Source organism: Cucurbita pepo, chromosome LG03 (assembly GCF_002806865.2).
Source record: "Cucurbita pepo subsp. pepo cultivar mu-cu-16 chromosome LG03, ASM280686v2, whole genome shotgun sequence".
NCBI lineage: Eukaryota > Viridiplantae > Streptophyta > Magnoliopsida > Cucurbitales > Cucurbitaceae > Cucurbita > Cucurbita pepo.
In genome coordinates this window covers 8,458,825-8,475,793 of record NC_036640.1, presented here as the reverse complement: position 1 = coordinate 8,475,793, position 16,969 = coordinate 8,458,825, and the positions used below count along the sequence as shown (strand labels likewise).

Below are 16,969 nucleotides of genomic sequence, written 5' to 3'. Positions count from 1 at the left end.
TTAGAAACTGAATCCAACCCCGTCCAATAGGAAGTAGATTACGGCTAATTAATCTGTTTTTATTACTACTTTTTTAAAGTACATACTTTGTGGAATGTGATAAATAAGCAGCAAGTCAAAGTTAAATGGGGAAAAACGCTAGAGGACGATATTTCGCAGAAGTTTCCTAGCTGCGCTGCTCTGCAGCTTCGCTATATTTGCCTTCCCTTCCCTTCCCATCACCCACCCAACTCATCTTCTTCGTCGCTTGATCTATAATTTTGGTCAAGTCCCAGAATCTTATTTCGGAGAAACTTCCTTCTGGCTGGCCTTTGCCGGCTGTGCTGGCCAGAGTTTTTATTCTTAAGCAACTGAATCACCTATACGATCCAAACTAGTGGGACCCGTTGGTTCTTGTCTTATTTTCGCTCCTTCTTGCTTTTGAAGGTTGGTATCTCAGCTCGATTTGGGGAGTTCTTGATCATTCTGCAGCTGGGATTCGACCTGGATATCCTCGTCGCGTCAGTGCAAGTTCATCTCCAATCTGGTAAATACTCCCTTGCTCTTACTGTTGATGGGGTAACTAAATCTCGTTTTAATCTTGATTCGATCTGATTTCTTCGTCCTGTAAGTTAAGAATGCTTTGGATTTGACTTGTGGAAGATGAAGTACCTGATGAGTAGCATATGTAAATCAATCCAGATTTAACTGATCGACATAACTATGCTTGCAGATGGGATCAACAGAGGAGAAAACAAATTACCTATCAGATGAAGGAACTCCGTTGAAGTCCCCACCGGTCGCGAAAAACGTATCGCATAGCTTCGATTGCGAGACGGGTCCTGTTCGTTCTTCCCCAGATGTTACAAGATGGTGGAAGACTAACAACATTCGTATTAGACCTCTTAGAAGTGCTTATATAGTGTTAGTTAGAGCAAAGATCAACGTGTTACTACCTTTTGGTCCTTTGGCTATTCTGCTACATTACTTGACCGGAAAGCATGTAAGAAGTACTCCTCTTCATGTTCAAACATTGATCTGTTCATAAAATCTTGGATATTCAAACATTCTACTTTTGAGATCTTTCTGCTGGTTAATACCGTGGCTTGTATGATTATCTTATGGTTCATAATTCCTTGATAGTCAGCTTTATATGTCAGGGATGGGTCTTCTTTTTCACTCTACTTGGAATTGCACCCTTGGCAGAGCGTCTCGGTTATGCAACCGAGTAAGATTTGGCTTCCTATACTCTACGTTTATGATTTTATATCATTTCCATTTGTGCTACACTTATGTTTAAAACAATATTTGTGATGCAGGCAGCTTGCCTTCTACACTGGACCAACAGGTATGAGTGCTACCACGACCAGGCATTGCTTGTTTTGGTCGTTTAATTGGGGATGTTCAGTTAGTTCCTTAATAACTCGAGTGTTTAATGGACTTTGCAGTTGGCGGTCTTTTGAATGCAACATTTGGAAATGCTACCGAAATGATTATATCAATTTATGCGTTAAAGAGTGGGATGATTAGGGTGGTTCAACAGTCATTACTGGGTTCAATCTTGTCAAATATGCTCCTTGTTCTTGGTTGTGCGTTCTTTACTGGTGGGATTGTTCATCATAAGGTGCAGGTTTTCAATAAGGTACAACGTTTTGATCTCTTGAAAACTATGCTTTGCCTTTACTTTTGTGATATTTGTCTCCTATTATAGTGGCTTACATTAAAATCTGGTTATTTGGCTGCAGGGTTCTGCTGTTGTTAATTCAGGATTGTTGTTGATGGCTGTTATGGGAACAACTTTTCCGGCTGTTCTTCATTTCACCCACACAGAACTTCATTCTGGAGAGTCAGCACTATCTCTTTCAAGATTTAGCAGTTGTATCATGTTAATTGCATATGCAAGCTACCTTTTCTTTCAACTTAAAAGTCAGCAGGATCTCTATGGTCCTCTTGATGAGGTGAGTCTCTTTGGCAAGATTGGATATTTAGAGGTACCTTTTAGTTGTTAGCATTCCCCGCGCTTAAAAAACGCAGAATCAACGCTATCTTTTCCACGCAGAAACTCTATTTTCAAGCAGAGATGATTTTAATTCTAAGGGTTTTTCTCCTTTTGAAATCTTTTTAGGTAGTTGAAGATGAAGTTGAGGATGATTCTGAGATTTATGCTTGGGAAGCAATTGGATGGCTTGCTATCTTGACTGTATGGGTATCTATTTTATCTGGATATCTTGTTGATGCTATCCAGGTAAATTTTATTCTGATTGTTATTACCTCAGTTGATTCACCATACATATGTTCTTTATACAATCTTCAATTTCTGCGCTTAGCCAGTAGCAATTATTTTGATCACTGTCTGTCTCTCTCAGGGAGCATCTGAATCATTGAATTTGCCGGTAGCTTTTATTAGTGTAATTTTGTTGCCAATTGTTGGAAATGCTGCTGAACATGCAAGTGCAATCATGTTTGCCATGAAGGATAAGCTTGTGAGTAATTTCTGGATTTTGTTTTTCATTTTCTTCGAATCATTTCATTTCTTTGGGTTGATTGACCTAAGAGTGAGTTACTGTAGGACATCACCCTTGGAGTTGCTATTGGGTCGTCGACACAAATATCCATGTTTGTGGTAAGTTTTGAGAATGATCCATAATTTCCATTAGTTTGACTTTTGTTGGCTTGGAACTGTAAAAATTTTGGATTGGTAATTGTACTGTGTGCCATTAATGATTGTAGATCCCGTTTTGCGTGGTTGTTGGATGGTGCATGGGGGAACCAATGGACTTGAACTTTAAACTCTTTGAGACAGCAACTTTGTTCATCACTGTTCTAGTGGTGGCCTTTATGTTGCAGGTGCGTTATCTTCCATCCATCCTCTTAAATTCCTTTGCAATTTAATAGCTATTCTGTATAACATGTAAGATCCTAGATCCTACATTCGTTAAAGAGAGGAACGAAACATTCTTTATAAGGGTGTAAAAATCTCTCTCTAACATACGCGTTTTAAAACCGTGGGCTGACGGCGATACGTAATGGACCAAAGCGGACAATATCTACTAGTGGTGAGCTTGAGCTGTTACAAATGGTATAAAAGTTAGATACTGGGTGGTGTGCCAACGAGGACGTTGGGCTCCAAAGGGGGTGGATTGTGAGATTCCACATTCGTTGGAGAGGGGAACGAAGTATTTCTTATAGGAGAGTTGAAACCTCTCCCTAGTAGACACATTTTAAAACTATGAGGTTGATGGCGATACGTAACGAGTTAAACCGAACAATATCTGCTAGTAGTGGGTTGAGTTGTTACAAAACAACTCTGCCCAGTGGGACTATTTCTTTTGAATCTTCTAGTCCTTTTCCATTAAAGAGTTCTCATTCATATGCCAAAAGTCATTCGATCAAAACATGAATTTAGTATAAATGACTTCATTTTGTATGCTCTGTGTGTCAAGTCAGTGTTCTCATCTTCTTGGCATTTATCATATCTGTAATATTTGCAGGAGGGGACATCCAATTATTTCAAAGGTCTAATGCTTATTCTATGCTACCTCATAGTGGCAGCCAGCTTTTTTGTACACATTGACCCTACTAATGGTGAGTAGTTACTCCTTGAATCCACCACACTTACAAAATCTGTTTATCCCTACGCATTACTGCCAATGAATTTAACTAAAGATTCTGAGCACATAATTATTTATGGATTACTACTCAGATAATGACTAACCCTCGAAGCAAGTATGTCCCTGGGAATTTACTGCAACCTGAACCTTTGCATTGCATTGGTTCTCAAACCACCATTGCTTCAGTTCGATGGAACCTGCAAACATTGGAGGACTCACACAAATGGGTTGGTCTTTAAATGGAGTTTGGTTTCATTTGTTGAACTGTACTGTAATCTTTTTGTGGCTTGACAGTTCATCTTTTTTCTCATTATCATCATCTTCTTTAACATGTTTATCATAAACTTGAGAGCTGTAATCTTTCTATATTCATTGATTGTAAGCTCTTCCTTTGAATGTTCCTCTTGTTTTCTCTAACCAACCGATCAAACTACATATCACCACATGATATGCAGCACCAGGATTGTTTCTGGAATTTTGGTAAAATGATTCACCATAAGTTGACAAAGGGTTATCTCTATCGACTGAAAATTATAGGCATTAACAAGCAATGGTGAGTCCTAATGTAGCAAAAAGAAAATCAGTGCATGGGAATGAGAGGGGAGAGTGGTAGGGCTAAGGCTTTTAAAGGGGAGAGATTGAGCTGAACAATCCATTGGAAGTATGTATTTAACCAAGCAGCGTCAAGAGTAGGTCTAGTTCAACCATGGGGTGAGCATTTCTGGAAAATTGGAATGCAAAAGATGGAGGAAGATAGCTTCAGTAACAGTCTAAGCCCACCGCTAGTAGATATTATCCCTTTTGGCCTGTTAGGTATCACTATCAGCCTCACGATTTTAAAACACGTCTATTAGGGAGAGGTTTCCACACCCTTATAAGGAATCTCCCTCTCCAATCGATGTGGGATCTCACAATCCACCCCTCTTGGGGGCCTAGTGTTCTCGTTGACACATTGCCCAGTGTCTAGCTTTAATACCGTTTGTTACAATCTCAAACCTACTGTTAGCAGATATTATCTACTTTAGCCCATTACGTATCATCGTCAGCCTCATGATTTTAAAATATGTCTATTAAGGAGAGGTTTCTACACCCTTATAAACAATGTTTCGTTCTCCTCTACAACCGATGTGGAATCTCACATCTGTGCGAGATCTTAACATCTACAACTTTTTGACTTAGCTAAATAGAATATATTCTAATGAAACAATCACAATCAACTAAAGCAAGGTGCCAACAATATGTATAGTTATATAAGCTGAAATCTTATCAAATCCAATCCCACTTAGCAATTAATCATAAAGAAAGTTAAGTTTTTTATTCCTCTTCTGATGAGAAAAGCCTGTAGTAAATATTGTTCCCCAGTATATGTCGACAAACAATTATCCTACTCATAAAACGTATCTGGGTCAGAAAACTGCTAACCTTAAAATTTCTCCAAGTGGATTTGCTGTTGTTGTCTTGCCAAGTGAGCAATAATTGGAATCATCAAAGAGAGTTCTTCTTCTTACCAAGCCTCACAGAGTCGATATAATTTGTGAGGCAATGAGCAGAAATGCCAGGAAGTGCCAGTCCTATTACCCTTAGCAATAAGCAAAACCATCCCTCCCTGTACTCAGCTCCATATGTGTAGCCCATCAGCAAGCTTCTGATCAGCTCCCATAAAGCATTGAGATATTCCGGTATCAGGTATCTAATCCCAAAGAAGTTCTTGTTCGATTCCTCATCTACTTCCTTCAAATATGCAGATTGCAAAAACAAATTCACACAATAAGAACCACAAATTGGGGCGACTAATAGTGTAAGAGTCTAAGCCCATTATTAGCAGATATTGTCCCTTTTAGGTTTTTCCTTTTGGGTTTTTCCTCAAGGTTTTTAAAACGTGTCTACTACGAAGAGGTTTCCACACCCTTATAAGAAATGCTTTCATCCCCTCTCCACTCGTTGTGGGACCTCATAATCCATCCCTCTTGGGAGCCCAGCATCTTTGCTGGCACACCACTCGATGTCTAACTCTAATACCATTTGTAACAACTCAAGCCACCGCTAGCAGATATTGTCCTCTTTAGACTTTTCCTTTTAGGCTTCCCCTCAAAGTTTTTAAAACGTGTCTACTAGGGAGAGGTTTCCACACCCTTATAAAGAATGCTTCGTTCTCCTCTCCAACTGATGTGGGACCTCACAAGTAGCAACAGCATACCAGCACATTTTATTCTTAATATGATTCAGGTTCATTATTACAAATTCTAGCTTAGTAAACTACAAGAAACAGGAGGCAGAAAATGTACTTACATTCTCAGTGAATAGGCTGTCGTAGTATAGACAAACCCCAAAATGCTTATAGAAAAAAGCTTTATCGTCGTAAGGCAGCCTAGGTACAAGGTCATTGCAGTAGACAACCCTGAAGTACCTTGGAATAGGCTTCATCAAATGAGCCTCCATGAACTGCGCCAGTTGCTTGTCGCCGATCCTAGGCTGCCCAAATGTATATACACCTAATAGCCTGTCCATTATTTCCATTTCCTTATGCAGCACCAGAACTGTAGGGAACAGAACTGCAAGCGCCCCGCCTAAACTATGACCAGTGACCACAAACTTCGCATTTTTATGCTCCATAAGCAATCTCCTGAGCTTAAGTTTCACTGCATAGTATGCAGACAACTGCACCATTTCGGGCGTAACCGCGTCGAACTGTTCAGAGTCCAAAGATGGATGTAATCTATCCTGTTCAATGTTGGAAAGGTCTGAAGAAATGGAGCTTAACTTATGGTGACCTTTGAAGCTGTTGGCATCATTTCTGTTGCCCAAACCAAGAGCTTCTAAGAAGCCTATGTGAATCTTCCCAACTTCCGGGATCTCATACCAAGAGTAGTCAAAATCAGTGCACCAGTCATCTGCATCAAAAGGTTCTGTGCCCCTGAAGCTGATCAATATCAGATTGGCGTCTTTAGGCTTATCACACAGTATGAACACCTGCGTAGAGCTGTCCTTTAGGAAATCTACCAAATTTTGTGGTGGTCAAGAGACAAACAGAACCAGGTTATTCAATTAGTTGGCTTAAGTAATGAAACTAAAGACAGTATTTTCCACTAGATGATCATGCAAGTTTTGTTCTTACCATTCCAGCAATTGTAGAATCCCACGAAATGCATCTGCTTCATTATTAACGATCAAAGTTAGTCTGAAATGACACATAAATTGTAACCGCTCAAGCCCACCGCTAACAGAACTTGTCCTCTCTGGGATGCTTCTCTAAGTTTTTAAAACGCGTATGCTAGGACACCCCTCAAGGTTTTTAAAACGTCTATGCTAGGAAGAGCTTTCCACACACTTATAAAGGGTGTTTCGTTCTCCTCTCCAACCGATGTGGGATCTCACAATCCACCCCTTCGAGGCCCAGCGTCCTCGCTAGCACTCGTTCCTTTCTCCAATCGATGTGGGACCCCCACCAAGTCCACCCCCTCAGAGGGCCAACATCTTTGTTGGCACATTGCCACATGTCTACCCCCTTCGTGGCTCAGCCTCCTCGTTGACACATCGCTCGGTGTCTAGCTTTGATACCATTTTTAACAGTCCAAGCCCACCGCTAGAAGATATTGTCTTCTTTGAGATTTCCCTTTCGGGCTTCTCCTCAAGGTTTCTAAAACACATCTGTTAGTGAGAGGTTTCCACACCCTTATAAAAGGTGTTTTGTTCACCTCCTCAATCGATGTGGGATCTCACGTAATTACAACATGAGAAGCAATGAAATAACCTGCCTTCCAGCGGCGAAGAACAACATTCTGAATGACCTTTTCATTCTCGTAGGATAGTTTTGAAGCCATGATGCAAAGGTCCATTAGAGTCCGATTGCCCATTTCAAGTCTGAAGCCTCTTTCTTCATAAACAGAATCAGTAGCTCCTTCAAGAATTTGTTCTTCATTTAATAGATTCATTCGCCCATCTAACAGCCCAATGGTGCTGATAAATGTGTCTGTGCCCCTCTGTGGCACTACCACTTCACCTGCGCATCCAAAAATAGCAGAGATTTCAATGCCTATTCTGTAAAATCTAGACATGTGATGTTCCAAGTTGGTAGAGATTCAAAAGCATGTGGACCCGTACCGCGCACGATGTTGCAGAACAATCCCGAGATATTGCCATTCATAGACAGAAGATTGAGACTGAATTCCACCACATTGCCAGTCCATTCCATTGGTTTCGCCAGAGCGGCTATCACTTTTCGAATCAAAATCGACACCACTATGACCCACCTGCGTCCCAAAACCATCGCACCAAAAACACCCACCTCGGAGCCCTCGAAGAATCTCCGTCCACCATCGCCATCCGGCCAAGCCCAACACCGGAAAACGTCTCTGATTCCACCCTTCTCCGGCCGCACAACAAGGTATCTAAAATCATCGCCGTCGTTACCAGCATTGTTACGGGTAGTAGCCATGTTTAGGAAACCCCTTTTAGTATGAATCTAAAGAAGACGCCTCCAGATGAACAGCCAGCAATTCGTATATATCAAGAAAAGTAAAAGGGATGCGGTTATATCGGTACCTTAGCCCATTCTGCGTCCCCAACTGAACTTATCATCTAATACGCGTATATCGGATGTATCCTCAAATGTAAAGAAGACGCAAATCGGCATTAAACCCACTGTTTGAGTGTGAAAAGCTTCGTTAATTTCAACCTTCCCGCATATGGGTAACCTTCTAAGATCAGATTCCATTACCCAAATGAAAGTTATCTTCTAGAGAATGCGTGGAAGTTTGAAAAAAATGGGGAAAAGTAGCCTTGATAGAGAATAAGGAATATGGCGATGGTGTTGGTGTGGGTGGTGCCGTGGCGTATAATGTACAAAACAGAAACTCGAGCCGCCTACGGTTTGTTGTGTAATATGCATCATCGCACTCTCACGTATGGTTGTGGTTACTTTTTCAAATCGGGGTGTACAGAAAGATATGCTTGTCTAAGATATGTTGTCCATGTCTAGGTGTCCGTTCCAAACTCCTTTATGTTGTGTCAATACGGTTGTATGATCGGTCATCAAAATTATGTCTACACTCGTCATAGTTAAAATATCCCAAAATGTAGTACAGAAAATATGTCTAGTTGTCACTTCTTTCTATCTGGATTATATGCTGTTAAAGTCGTTCTTACCTAATCGCTTTTGGCTTATAACATTATTTTCTTTTAAATTGTTTTTAACTGATTTCTCGCTCGTGTTTTTGAAAATATTTCTCTCAAACGCGGTTCGAAGCCTGAGTATACACCGACGTTGTGTTGCAAAATCTGAATTTCTCATGGTTGACTTGTTTGCTAGGTTATAACAAGTGTTGTACAATTGCTATCCCGCTGTCGTAAGAGTTTGAGTGTGATACCTTACACGGCCACCAAATCTTCATTGGAACCATCGTTTGAAGGAAATAATGGTAAGTTTTGCAAGACTGTTATTTCAGGTAATTAGCCATCGATGATTACTTTACCAACAACATGCACTTTTCTTTTTCGTGACTCAATCATAGAAAGTCTAAAGTTTCGTATTTTCCTTAGAGCAATTTGATGTCAGTGACCACTTTGAGATTTTTTTGAAAAACACGTGAGTTAGAATAAAATATGTTAAAAAGACCTAATTGGTCTGACGGGATAATCTTCACTCTTAGAAGTATCTTAAGACAAGTAGATAATATAGTCATATAACGTTTTTATACCATTTATCATGATTGGCAGGATACTGGCCTCGAAGGGATGGTATATCCATTTATATATATAAGCAAATTCCTTTATACGAAGCAGAGAATTGAGAAGAAATCTCCCCTCACCCATTTTCTCTATTTATGGTGAATGATCTCTAAAGGAGACTTCATTTAAGGGGTCTCACAGGACATGTGTTTGGATGCACGAGGAGAAATTACAAAAGTTTGGATATGAATCAATGGAATATGGATCCATGGGAGTCATTCGACCACCGACGGGAAGAAGTAGGGGCCGCAAAACACGTAGGCGTGGGCTCCTTCCAATTTCCCAGCTTTGTGATTTCTGCCCCGAAACTGTTTGTGAAAATGCCGCAGAGGCAGACCCCACTCCAAACTTGTCGTGGAGCGCAACTTTTGCGAGCTCGTGATTACCCACCACACAACCTATGCTTAGCCCCATCATCTATTCACCACTATCTGTTTTCTTTTTCTCTCTTATTGCCCCTTTCCTTTTCCAATTTTTTTCTTGGGTTTTGCTCACTATCACCGACACTTCACAATTTTTAGCAACTGAGTATTGTAAAGTAGAACACTTTCAATGTTGCAAAAGAAAAAAGTAGTCTTCAAAAAAGATCCTTCAATTCGTTGGTATCTTTGATGAAAATCTGATAATGATTTGAAAGAAATGGGCTCATTATTACATCCACATCTTGTCACTCCCCAAGATCCTCTAATTTTACTGTATTGGCTTCTACTACTTGTAATTTATCCAAACCCCTTGTTGAAAGCAGCAGTGAAGTAAAATGAAAGCAAGCACAAATGCTGACATTGCTGTTCTGCTGCCTCTTAAGACAAGAGTCCCACCATTGGTCCGGATTTCAGCCCTTTTGTTGGGCTTTGCCTTTGTCACTGACCCTTTAAGATATTCCAGTCTGTTTTCTAGAGCTTGGTGCTGGCTGTATTTGGTTTATGCGTCTCAAATGAACTAGTTTTTAGTTCAGCTGCCTGTTTTTTGATTTTTTACTCTAGAATGATAGTTTGGTTGTTCAGAAATAAAGGGTTTTCCATTAATGGTTTGGACCCACTTAGGAAGTATATTTGAAAGCTTTACTTAAAACTTGGGTGTTCATTACTTGTAAAACTTGTCTAATTGCGTACATCTTTGTTTATCTTTTAGTTGTATCGTAGTTGTAGACACTGGACCAGGCAACCCTCCTCGAGTGACTGCGTCTTGTGATTGTTTATTTCCAATATCCACTCCATCAGAATCGATGGTATTAAATATTCTACTAACCATGACTGTATTCGCTTTTTCTATTTACGAAAAAGTGGAACACAGCAAAAATCAAATTACCCAGGAGAGAGAGAGAGAGAGAGAGAGAGAGAGAGAGACAAAATAAGTGGCAACAGTGGTAAAGGAGGGAGCTTTCCAAGGCGTTGGATACTATCTGACAAGTCCTGTCTGCCAGAGCTATAAAGAACCATTTTTCCCATTCGTAAAGAAGGGCAAGAAGTAGAATTAAAAGAGAGGGAAGAAAAGAAGAGGAGGCCGATTTGTTTTCTGCCTTTTTAGGCAGAGGGGGAGAGGGCTAGTGACTGAGAGAAATGGAGAAGAAGTGGAGCTGGAGAGAGCTGTTGCTGCTAATCAGTATCTGCATTTTGGGATGGAGGGTCAGTTTTATCAATGGAGCTACGGATCCAGGAGATGGTAAGTACCTTACTTTTTTTCTATCTTGTTTTACTCTGTTTGTTTTCCTCCCCCTCGGTTCCTCAATGTCCTGCACTGCATATACTGTAAATCATATACTTTAGCTTCTACATTAGAAGACCTCCTTTAAGAAGAAAAAGGATTTTAACGACTTATCACAATAATAGGTTTCTAGTTTAGAATGTTGCTTCTATTACTATTAGAGCTCTCTTCATATGAAGAACTTTCTTCCCCCTTTTCTATGAGTTTCTTAAGCGTAATGAATACTTGCCATGTCACAATTTTCAGCCTATAGGAATGTGCTACTACTTAAAGATGTCCCATTTTGGACTTTGATGAGAATACAATCTCAGTAGACCTTGTTACAGCAGAAAAACACAATATATGGATAAAGAAACTGAACAAGAACTCCTCGTACCCTTGTTGTAGGGTAAAGAAATCACCTTAAATAACCGCATGTGTACTTTATCCGACGCCGGAACCTCCAGAACTTTTGTTAAAACATAAGGATGAAGAAACATTGACCCCCAACCTGTTGAGGATTCATCGGCTAATTAAGGGGTTATTCATGGGTTGTATTAGAGTCATGCCTTAACTTAGTCATGTCAATAGAATCCTCAAATGTCAAATAAAAAAGTTGTGAGCTTCGAAGGTGTAGTCAAAAGTGAATCAAGTGTCAAACAAAGAGTATACGTTGTTCGAGGACTCTAGAGAAGGAGTCAAGCCTCGATTAAGGGGAGGCTATTCAAGGGCTCCATAGGCCTCAGGAGAGGCTCTACAGTGTATTTTGTTAGAGGGGAGGATTGTTGAGGATTGTTGAGAGGGAGTCCCATATTGGCTAATTTAGGGATTGATCATGGGTTTCCAAGTAAGGAATACATCTCCATTGGTATGAGGCCTTTTGGAGAAACAAAAAATAAGGCCATGTGAGCTTATGCTCAAAGTGGACAATATCATACCATTATGGAGATCCGTAGTTTGTAACATACCCTCTGCAAAAGAAGACTAATACCTCGTATCTGTAACTTAATCAATGTTACTTGTCTAATAGAAGTTAAGGAGTTCATTATGCACTGTTACTTCAAAAGTGATATTTTGACATCTTTATATTTTAACAAGTGGGTTGAACCTAAAACAGGGAATATACGAATTCAAATCATCTCAAATCATTTTATAAACTGTTATGCAACCTATCCTTTCGCAGATGATATGTCAGTTGGAAAGTTATTGTAAGCATTATTTGAACGCACTCAGTTACTAAGACACATGCATATCTTACTACTAGCATTATTCATGCAGTCGCTGCTCTAAATGCCATGTATAGTAGTTTAAACTCGCCTCCAATTCTAACACTATGGAGTTCAAGTGGTGGCGATCCATGTGGACAAATATGGAAAGGCATTACTTGTGCAGGCTCAAGGGTCACAGAAATGTATCTCCCTCTTGCCCTGTTATGTAACATTTTATGCAATTTAACATTTCTGTGATGCACTTATCGATATAGTTTTTTTTAGTTCATTGACTGGTTTAGGACTTTCTGGATCTTTGGGATACCAGCTCTCAAGTTTGGCATCTCTAATTAATCTGTAAGGTCTATGCTCTTGTTTGTCAAGTGATATAAATTATCTTTTATGTTGTATTTATAACATGTTTATAAATGAAATTTGCAGAGATGTGAGTTCCAACAATCTTGGACCTGACATACCTTATCAACTCCCTCAGAACTTGCAAAAACTGTATGCTTCTATTGTTGTTCATTCTGATGAAGTTATGTTTCCATTTCGATTTATAAAATTAGTGTATTTCTGCAGAAATCTTGGATGGAATAACTTCAGTGGAAGCATCCCGTATTCTCTTTCTCAAATGAGTTTGCTTATTTCCTTGTAAATTCCAGGGTCTTTTTTCCTCTTCCTTTTATGCATTCTACCTGGATGCTAAAGCTACTCCATGTTCTTCTGTTCTTCCCCCTCACCTCCTTGGAACTGTAGGAACATCAGCCACAATCAGCTTGGGAATGAAGTGAATGATATGTTTTGGAAGCTTTCTTCCTTGGCCATGTTGTGAGTTCTCATTGATTTTGATCGCTTTCCCTTTTGTTGTGCCTTTTCTGTTGGTCCTTTTAGCATTACTGAACTCTTCTGAAGTATTTTGTATTAACAAATACCTATAAAGAATTAGATTTTCTTTCATAGTTTCTTCTCCCACATGGTTATGTCGAGGATTGTTGGGAGGGAGTCCCACGTTGGCTAATTTAGGGAATGATCATGAGTTTATAAGTAAGGAATACATTTTCATTGGTATGAGGCCTTTTGGGGAAGCCCAAAGCAAAGCCATAGAGCTTATGCTCAAAGTGGACAATATCATACCATTGTAGAGAGCCGTGATTCTTAACATAGTATCAGAGTCATGCCCTTAACTTTGCCACATCGGTAGAATCCTCAAATGTTAAATAAAGAAGTTGTGAGTCTTAAAGGTGTAGTCAAAAGTGACTCAAGTGTCGAACAAAGGGTGTACTTTGTTCAAGGACTCCAGAGAAAGAGTCGAGCCTCCGAGGCTGTTCAAGGGCTCCATAGACCTCAGGAGAGGCTCTATAGTGTAATTTGTTCAAGGGGCCTTTCATATTGGCTAATTTAGGGAATGATCATGCGTTTATAAGTAAGGAATACATCTGCATTGGTACGAGGCCTTTTGGGGAAGCCCAAAGCCAAGCCATGAGAACTTATGTTCAAAGTGAACAATATCATACCATTGTAGAGAGCCGTTATTCCTATCACATGCTTCTAATTCATTTTCAATGCAATCATCTCATAGTTTACCATAGTTTCTTTTTTAAAGTTATCTCGAAAACACTTTCCAACACCGCATTAACTTTAGCTAAACATTTGTACTAACAATTATCTAGATTGAAAAGATATTGTTGCAGGTTCTCTTAAAATTCGAAGTGTCAATAACTTGCTTTCCCTTCTTCAGGGATGTCTCTTTCAATTCTCTGTCAGGTGCCCTTCCCCAGAGTTTTAGCAACCTTACCAGTATGAATGCAATGTGAGTACTGAATCATTAATTAATGTGGAAAACATATGTAGTTAAGACTGATTCTCCATGTTTTCTAAATCTCTGTAGGTTTCTGCAAAACAACCAATTCAGTGGCACTATTGATGTTCTTGCAAATCTTCCACTACAAAATTTGTGTGTATCCTTAAATGCTTACTATTTAGTAGGAACTTAGCTTGTACAAACACCTTATATATCGCATTCTCCTCAGGAATGTCGAGAACAATCATTTTACAGGATGGGTTCCTGAACGATTGAAGAACATAAATATTCAGTGAGTACCTGACCATCATTATTATCTTCTCTAAGATATTATGTCTGGCTAAATGTTCCATTCCAATTGAACTTGAGCAACTTTGTGACAGGGAGGGTGGCAATTCTTGGAGCTTTGGGCTTGCACCCCCACCTCCACCTGGTACACCTCCAGCCAACCAAGATTACAGATATCACAAGCCGGGAAATATTTACAGCCCACTGAGTAGTCATGCTGCTGGTGGAGATAGCAGATCAGGTATCAGTGGTGGTGCCATTGCTGGAATTGCTATATCTGTGTTAGTGGTGGGAGCAGTAATAGCATACATGCTTGTAAAGAGAAGATCCAAAAGGTCTTCCTCAGACATAGACAAGCAAAAGCTTGGGAACTTGCCTATTGTATCTCCTGCTTCAAATGGAGTGCAAGGTAACCATGTTCAACTGATTTGTTATTTACTGGGAAGCATGAAGCTTATAGTTACTTGATCAATAGTTATCTTTTCTAGTTCAATGCTGTGGAAATAAGGAGGTTTAAAAAGTTGATGTTATTGGCCTGCCTTTCTCAACTTATTATATTCTGACAGAACAAATTCTCTTGAAAGATCCATTGGCAGAGATGAAGCTTGTTCATACTTCATCCTCATTTGATGCAAAATCATTGGATTCTCCTGCTTCAATCAATCTTAAGCCCCCACCTACTGATTCTCATAAATCATTTGATGACAATGATACATCAAAGATACCTGTAGTGAAGAAGACCATTGCCACCCCTCCGATAAGTGTGAGGTCATATTCAATAGCAGATCTTCAAATGGCTACGGGCAGTTTCGATGTAGAAAACCTTCTCGGTGAGGGATCGCTTGGACGGGTTTATCGGGCTCAGTTCGATGATGGGAAGGTACTATTAGCCTATTCTTTTGCATCTAATGAGTTCGTTTAGTGTCCATCTATGATCTATCTGATGTGAACGGCTACTAGCAAGAAAGAACAAAGCCCAACTTGATCAATTGTTTACCTCTTGGCAATGATTTAGGTTCTTGCCGTGAAGAAAATAGATTCAGCTGCCTTCCCTAGAGGATTGTTGGAAGATTTCACAGAGATAGTTGCTAATGTATCTCAGTTGCATCATCCCAATGTAACCGAGCTAATGGGTTATTGCTCAGAGCATGGCCTGCATTTGCTAATATATGAGTTCCATAAGAATGGCTCGCTACATGACTTTTTGCACATATCAGATGAATATAGCAAGCCACTGACCTGGAACTCCCGTGTCAAAATTGCTTTGGGGACGGCTCGTGCATTAGAGTAAGCTCATTTCCTGAACTTTGCCTTGCATGTTTGTTTATTTATGGTAATGTTATGAGGTGATTTTTAGCTCTATCCTAACATTTTGACGTGCTAACAACTCCCAAGATGCATATGTATGTTTCTAAAAGTAAAACTGGAAGCTTAACAATGCAAAGCTTTAAGATCAACCATACCTTACAATTTGAGGCTCTCAGTTGATCAAAGCTTTGTTAGACATAAATTTTTTGTCTTTGTGTTATTCAACCACCTGATGTTGCAGAAAACTTTTGTAGGTACCTGCATGAAGTTTGTGCACCGTCAGTTGTTCACAGAAATATTAAGTCAGCCAATATCTTACTAGATGCTGAAATTAATCCTCATCTCTCTGATTGTGGCCTGGCTAGCTTTATAACCAATCTTGATCAGGTGAGCTTTATAACCAATCTGCATGTATGATGAATTCTGTTGGACAGGCATTGAATAGGTCAATTTATATGGATTTTCATCAAATGTTCAGGCATTAGATCACCAGGTAGGATCTGGGTACAATGCCCCTGAGGTTACCATGTCTGGTCAATATACATTGAAGAGCGATGTATACAGCTTTGGAGTGGTTATGTTGGAACTTCTAAGCGGGCGTAAGCCATTTGATAGGTAAAATAGGCAACTTTAAATCCTGAAATGGAAGAGTCATTGGTTTGCTTAGTCAAAATTTTCTGATATTTGGTTGCAGTTCAAGGCCAAGAGATGAGCAATCCTTGGTTCGATGGGCTACACCTCAGCTCCATGACATTGATGCCTTGACGAAAATGGTTGATCCTGCTCTTAAAGGGCTCTACCCAGTCAAGTCTCTCTCAAGATTTGCAGACGTTGTGGCTCTTTGCGTCCAGGTACTGAGCCTTTTTAGTGATAAAATTTACTTCAAACAGCTCATTCAGCCTTAACCAATCAGCTAAATGAACTGTTTTCCATGGCAGCCGGAGCCTGAATTTAGACCACCTATGTCAGAGGTGGTGGAATCCTTGGTTCGGCTTGTGCAGAGGTCCAACATGAGCAGAAGAACGTTTGGAAGTGATCATGGATCATCTTTTAGAACTGATGATCCTGATGCACGTGAGACATCTTAACTGGCTTCTTCTCACTAAAAACACAGTTCTCCAAATTTATATATAGAAGAAAAATCTTATCTGGCTTCTTAAGCATTCTACGAGGAAGGAACGCTTTGTAGTTTGTATCGATGTCACGATGATATTAGCACTTCATGCAGATCCCACTTCATAGACAAGCATGACATTGTTGTGTTTTGACGTTCATAGTATGTGAACCTAGTGGTGAATCAATGAAAACCTAGCAGTTGTTTCAAAACCAACTTTGCTTAATAGAAGCATTTACCTGCAAAG

At 39.8% G+C, this 16,969-nt stretch overlaps 3 protein-coding genes across 8 annotated transcripts; 2 read left to right on the top strand and 1 right to left on the bottom strand.

The window, feature by feature from the left end:
• Positions 1 to 136: 136 nt before the first annotated feature.
• Positions 137 to 3,990, top strand: LOC111790208 (vacuolar cation/proton exchanger 2-like). Its single transcript, XM_023671057.1, has 12 exons — positions 137 to 526; positions 713 to 982; positions 1,140 to 1,207; positions 1,299 to 1,327; positions 1,428 to 1,621; positions 1,725 to 1,937; positions 2,105 to 2,224; positions 2,346 to 2,462; positions 2,549 to 2,602; positions 2,710 to 2,826; positions 3,471 to 3,564; positions 3,683 to 3,990. The coding sequence occupies exons 2-12, from the start codon at positions 713 to 715 to the stop codon at positions 3,691 to 3,693; spliced, it is 1,287 nt and encodes a 428-aa protein (XP_023526825.1). The 5' UTR covers positions 137 to 526; the 3' UTR covers positions 3,694 to 3,990.
• Positions 954 to 8,389, bottom strand: LOC111790207. 4 transcript variants are annotated; one of them, XR_002814458.1, is made up of 6 exons: positions 7,692 to 8,388; positions 7,346 to 7,590; positions 6,706 to 6,739; positions 5,880 to 6,586; positions 5,013 to 5,321; positions 954 to 1,017 (listed from the first exon to the last, which is right to left on the bottom strand). XR_002814458.1 is itself a non-coding variant. In XM_023671056.1 (5 exons), the coding sequence occupies exons 1-5, from the start codon at positions 8,023 to 8,025 to the stop codon at positions 5,076 to 5,078; spliced, it is 1,533 nt and encodes a 510-aa protein (XP_023526824.1). In that variant the 5' UTR covers positions 8,026 to 8,389; the 3' UTR covers positions 4,880 to 5,075. The 4 variants fall into 4 exon arrangements, 2 of the variants coding, with proteins under 2 accessions (XP_023526824.1, XP_023526823.1); XR_002814459.1 differs by lacking the exon at positions 954 to 1,017 and adding an exon at positions 2,810 to 2,879; XM_023671056.1 differs by lacking the exon at positions 954 to 1,017 and having other exon boundaries at positions 4,880 to 5,321; positions 7,379 to 7,590; positions 7,692 to 8,389.
• A 2,054-nt stretch (positions 8,390 to 10,443) lies between these two features.
• LOC111790172 (protein STRUBBELIG-RECEPTOR FAMILY 6-like) lies at positions 10,444 to 16,934 on the top strand. 3 transcript variants are annotated; one of them, XM_023671008.1, is made up of 16 exons: positions 10,444 to 10,979; positions 12,279 to 12,411; positions 12,494 to 12,565; positions 12,650 to 12,715; positions 12,791 to 12,862; positions 12,968 to 13,039; positions 13,950 to 14,021; positions 14,100 to 14,165; positions 14,242 to 14,304; positions 14,396 to 14,709; positions 14,867 to 15,180; positions 15,316 to 15,587; positions 15,863 to 15,995; positions 16,087 to 16,223; positions 16,303 to 16,459; positions 16,547 to 16,934. In XM_023671008.1, exons 1-16 carry the CDS (start codon positions 10,877 to 10,879, stop codon positions 16,694 to 16,696), a joined length of 2,196 nt encoding a protein of 731 aa, XP_023526776.1. In that variant the 5' UTR covers positions 10,444 to 10,876; the 3' UTR covers positions 16,697 to 16,934. The 3 variants fall into 3 exon arrangements, with proteins under 3 accessions (XP_023526776.1, XP_023526777.1, XP_023526778.1); XM_023671009.1 differs by having other exon boundaries at positions 10,449 to 10,979; positions 14,885 to 15,180; XM_023671010.1 differs by lacking the exons at positions 10,444 to 10,979; positions 12,279 to 12,411; positions 12,791 to 12,862 and having other exon boundaries at positions 12,550 to 12,565; positions 12,874 to 13,039.
• Positions 16,935 to 16,969: the final 35 nt, after the last annotated feature.